This window comes from Rhinopithecus bieti, unplaced genomic scaffold (genome assembly GCF_001698545.2).
Source record: "Rhinopithecus bieti isolate Rb0 unplaced genomic scaffold, ASM169854v2 scaffold_618, whole genome shotgun sequence".
Taxonomy (NCBI): Eukaryota; Metazoa; Chordata; class Mammalia; order Primates; family Cercopithecidae; genus Rhinopithecus; species Rhinopithecus bieti.
Window position 1 is genome coordinate 1,099,370 of NW_016803195.1, and position 5,441 is coordinate 1,104,810.

Sequence of the window (5,441 nt, forward strand, 5' to 3'; positions counted from 1 at the left end):
CGCCCCCTCAGCTTGCTGCTGCTGCTCCCAAGCCAGTCAGGCGGCGTCGGCCCTTCCCGGCCGCCTCGCCCCCGCCCGCACCCCGCCGCCCGCCCTCAGGCCCGGCTATACCATCCCGCCACGACCGCAGCAGCTTGGCAACTGCTGGCAGAGTACCCCTCCGCCCCTTTGCCGCCGCCGCCGCGGGCCGGGCCCCGCCGCCGCGCATGCGCCCCAGTCGAAGCCGTCATTGAGGTTCGCCGCCCCCTAGGGGAAGGGAGGTGGGTGTGGGCGACGGAAGTTGACGTCACCAACAGTCGCCATGTTGGTTGAGAGTAAAGAGATGGTTCTGGAGGCCTGGGCGGACTTCTTTGATGAGGGCAAAGTGCTTTCGGGGGATATGGTGGATGTAAATGTATGGGTTTATAGCTGGGGAAACTTAATTTCCAGGAGGCGAGACTGAGAGTGTCACACAGGGATTGGACTTGACCTTCGACATCTTGACGCTCAAACCAGGATTCTAGCAGTTGAGTTATTCAGTTTCACATTAATCCACAGGCAGATGGGACCTTTCTCTCTCTGTTTCTTCCCTTCCTCCCTACCCTGTTACCTTCTTAGCTGCCCTTCTCACTCTTTTCTCTTTCCCTCTTTCAGTAAAAATGGTAGCAAGAAGAGAAGAAAATGGGCATACTTACGGAGAATTGAAAAGCAAAAAAATGATTAAGATAAATTCAAGAAGGCCGGGAGTGGTGGCTCACGCCTGTAATCCCAGCACTTTGGGGTGCAGAGGCGGGCGGATCACCCGAGGTCGGGAGTTCAAGACCAGCCTGACCAACATGGAGAAACCCTGTCTCTGCTAAAAAAAAAAAAAAAAAAAAAAAATAGCAAGGCATTATATCCCAGCTACTAGGGAGGCTGAGGCAGGAGAATCACTTGAACCCTGGAGGCAGAGGTTGCGTGTGGTGAGCAAAGATCGCGCCATTGCACTCCAGCCTGGGCGACGAGCGAAATTCTGTCTCAAAAAACAAAGATAAAAATAAATTCAGGAGAGTGATTTCTGTGAAGGAAGAGAGGGGATATGTTATGGGAGTAGCCCCAAAAGTGGGAGTTTGGGGGCTCACTCATGATCTTACCTGGGATTGGGGCAAATAAACCCTAACCCCTCTCCAGGTCTGTTTTCTGATCTGTAAAATAAAAGGCTACGCTCAATTATTTCTAAGGCCTTTTCCAGGTTTTATATTCTCTTGAGTTCATGAAAACAGATTGTGGAAGAGAAAGTGTTGAATTCCTTTCCTTCAGCTAAATATTGTGGCTATAGTAGATAGGGGCTCTGGGAATATTACCTCTCTACGTTTTAATTCTTCATCTATAAAATGTAGATAGCAATAGTACTTCCTATGGTGAATATTAATATAGTACCCAACACTGTAAGTGCTCACTGAACATTATTATTATAGCTAACTTAGCAATATATTTAAGGCTCAATTTTCAGGAAAAATCTTTTTGTGGATTATGCAACCACAGTGAACTTGTGGGCCCAGGAGCCTGTGCCATCTGTGTACATCCCCGCTAGAGGAAAAGGAGGAGGAGCTAAAGATGCCTTAGTTGGAAATACCAAGGGGGAATGGTCTCCGTAGGAGGATTTACCCAAGGTAAAACCTGTGAGAGATCCAGCCTGATGGGGGTTTCCATACGTCTCAAACACTCAGGTGTGGTCTCCCAGTGCCCCACCAAGAGGTGATTCAGCACAGGGAAGAGAACCACTAGGCTCACAGATCAACAGCTTCCTGCTCCCCTGGGCTTTTCCCTTGATATCCACACAACCAGCAGCCTTGCTCCATCAGGTAGATGAACTGGGATTGGCTGAGGCAGGTCAGGTGGCAAGTGTGGCATTGCTGATGTATTACTTGCAGAACCGCAATCTATCAGTAAGTCATGTTGTCAACACAGCATGTTATTTCCTGCCTTATTGCACTCACCTTAAACGGAATTGCTATTGTTCAGTGATTGGACAGGGCTTTCCCCAGGGCTGGTTCCTGTTTGCTCCCAGTGACTTCCCTGCTTGTGATTTTTAATTGCTTAATTGTAAGAGGTGAGGAGGGAGGCTGCCTTGAAAAACACACCACAGTGCCTTCCTCTCCCCACTTCCCTCCAAAAAAATCCTACCCCAAACCAACAGAAGCAGTGCATACACACACCCTTAAAAAATGCTGGGCCATGAAGCTGTGCTCATAAGTCACTGGGTTAGTGTATAATTGAAGATACATAGTTTTGGGAGGATTTCCCCCAGTTTTAATTTAAGACTTGCCAGGCTAGGTGCGATGGCTCACACCCATAATCCCAGCACTTTGGGAGGCCAAGGAGGGGTGTATCACTTGAGCCCAGGAGTTTGAGACCAGCCTGGCCAACATGGTGAAACCCTGTCTCTATTCAAAATATAAAAAGTTAACCAGGTGTGGTGGCACATGCTTGTAATCCTAGCTACTCGGGAGGCTGAGGCAGGAGAATTGCTTGGACCCAGGAGGCAGAGGTTGCAGTGAGCCGAGGTAACACCACTGTACTCCAGCCTGGGTGACAGAGCAAGACTCCATCTCAAAAAAAAAAAAAAAAAAAAGAGACTTGCCAGTGCATATTTGGTCAGCATTTCCCTTTAGGGAACTCTCAAGGTTTCCTGAGTGTAAGGAACAAGGAGAAAGAGAGAGAGAGAAATCCCCTTTCAAGAACTCCCTTACTTCATGCTGTTTCTCACTCAACCACAACTTCCCTCGGTTAACCAGCCTTGCCTATCTGGCTGGCCTGACCAGCCAGGATAGTTGATGCCAGAGATGAAACCTTATGGATTCTGTATTCTAGATACTTTAGCTTTGTTTTTCCTTAATAATCTCATAACAACCTCATGAGCCCATAAAATGGTGTGGAGAGAATCACTTATTCTTGCTTCTCATTTTCAAGGACAGGAGGAGATTCCTATTCTATTTCCCAGCGGGGCCAAGTGTGGAGGAACATGCCTATTTAGCTTTCATCCCCCTTTTCATCCCCCCTGCTTTCATCTCCCAAAGCAGGAGGAGAATTTCTCTGACTGGTAACTTTCTGAGAAGGTGCGGTGCTGGGTTAGACCATCCTATGCCCTGGTAATGGGCTGTCTGCAGTTGCTGTGTTAGTGACTGGGGGTAAAGTATTTTCACCTCAACCACATCCTCCAGTCTAGCTGTTGTCAGCAATGAAGATGACATTTTGATCTCTACCTGGCTGACATCTGCTTTTCTTCCTTAGTTCTGAACTCAGAAGGGGCAGAAAGAGTGTTTATTGGTCTCCTAAAACTCCAACAGTGGTTGCTATTGTTTTTCTTCCTGTTTCAAAGATGAGGAAACCAGCTGGGGGTGGTGGCAGGTGCCTGTAGTCTCAGTTACTTGGAAGGCTGGGGTAGGAGGATTGTTTAAGCCTGGGAGTTCAGGGTGTGCCTGGGCAACATAGCGATATCCTGTCTCTTACCTGGCCCCCCCCCCCAAATGTAAATTAAGGGGGAAAAAAGAGGAAACAGAAGAATAGAGAAGTTCTGGAATGTTCCACAGAGCTAGTCAGTGAAGTGGTAGAAATAGCCATTTGAATCCAGGCAATCTGACTGTATCCAAGCAGCTTGGCTTCAAAATGCATTTTAAAACTTTGTTTTCTTTCCTTCTTTCTCCCTAGTCTCAAGACACAACTTTGAGACAAGCTGTATATGTGTTTCCTGTCATGTTGACATACAGCCTCAGAATGGACCATGAACCTCCACTCCCTATCCTTCCCCATTCCATGCTCCCATGCCGTATGCACATCTATTTACCCAAACGCTTGTCAAGCACACACCATGCTCACTTATCTGGTCATGTATTTCCTTAGAAGCTTCAGGGGCTAGATCTTTTGTGTGTGTGTGTGATGGAGTCTTGCTCTGTCTCCCAGGCTGGAGTGCAGTGGCGTGATCTTGGCTCATTGCAACCTCTGCCTCCTGGGTTCAAGCAATTCTCCTATCTCAGCCTCCTGAGTAGCTGGGATTACAGGCGCGCACCACCACACCCAGCTAATTTTTGTATTTTTAGTATAGACAGGGTTTCGCCATGTTGGCCAGGCTGGTCTCGAACTCCTGACCTTAAGCGATCTGCCCACCTCGGCCTCTCAAAGTGCTGGGATTACAGGCGTGAGCCATTGCACCCATCCAGGGGCTGGATCTTGACATGGACCTTATACCTCCAGAATTTTCTCCCCAGTCAAGGCTGAAATTTACGCCTGGCTACACTCACTCACGTTTACTCACACTCACGCACTAGAAATTAACTGCAAGACTGGCTGCAGTTCGTTTGCAACCTGGTCAGGCCCAGGATGGCACTGGCCCCTTCACCAAAGGGAACAATAATTCAAGATAAGCTGTTGGAGTGGATCGCACCACTGACCCCTCTTAGCCCCCTTCCTCTCCATTCCAAACCCCTCTCTCTTTAAAAACCCCTGCATTCCCTCCATATATTGAAGGGTGGAAATTTTTGGAAAGACTTTCGCCCACTCCTTCTCTTATTAGCATGGATGATAAAATCTCCTTATCACACTTTGCTCTTGTTATTCTGGCATTTTTGTACCAGTGGCGAGCAGACCCTTTGCTGGTTACATGAGTCTGCTGAGTGGCCTTATGTGCTATGCCATAATGACAGCAGCAGAAAGCTTGGATATGCAGCCAGACCCTTCTTTCTGCCCTCATGCAAAGGTAAGCAAGAGGAGATCACATGGTCTCATGACCAATCCCTTAGTCTTGGACCCTCCTTGCCGTGGGATGCTGTCAAAACCAGACAGACCTGCACATGGAATGTTGCTCGGCATGCCCAACCAATCAGATCAGCAGACGAAGATGCTTCCTGGCCAGCAGTGTCTATGTTGGTGTGTCTTCCTGAGTTCTGTGTTTTTGGTACAGTCACATGTAGGGCCTTTGAGCAAGAAACAGTAATATGATCATTCTTCAACTACACACACAAGGTTTTAATAAATTTGCAAACTGTTCAACCTCTCTCATCCCCTGTCAACAGTCCAAGCCACCATCATCTCTCTGACAACCATGAGGTCTCCCCATAGTCTTTTTGGCCTCTCTGTAAATGTCAAGAGCTACAACCAGTATGAGATTCAGATAATTTATTTACAAATATTGATGCTGCAGCCAGAGTGATCTTCTCAAATTGCAAATCTCATCTGTCAGACCCTTACTTAGGGTAAGGATCCAAGAGCTTTCCCTCAGGGTCAGAATAAAATCCAAAGCCCTTGCCTTGAGTGGCAGCCCTTGCCAGACCTGCCTCCTGCCTGCACTACCTCTGTTCCTCTCTGCACTGGGCCCAGCTCACACCATGGCAGGGCATTTGCACTCACTGTTTCTTCCTCCTGTTTTCTCCCCTTCCCTTCCCTTCCCTTCCCTTCCCTTCCCTTCCCTTCCCTTCCCTTCCCTT

General features: G+C 48.1%; 1 protein-coding gene across 1 annotated transcript in view; it reads right to left on the reverse strand.

Annotated features, from left to right (window-relative positions):
* The window catches only part of N4BP1 (NEDD4 binding protein 1), a 79,980-nt gene that overhangs the window by 70,675 nt on the left and 3,864 nt on the right, over nt 1–5,441 (reverse strand). The window contains exon 2 of the mRNA XM_017868728.1: nt 4,803–4,931. Within this exon, the coding sequence (XP_017724217.1) occupies nt 4,803–4,931 (129 nt within the window). The remainder of the gene's footprint in view (nt 1–4,802; nt 4,932–5,441) is intronic.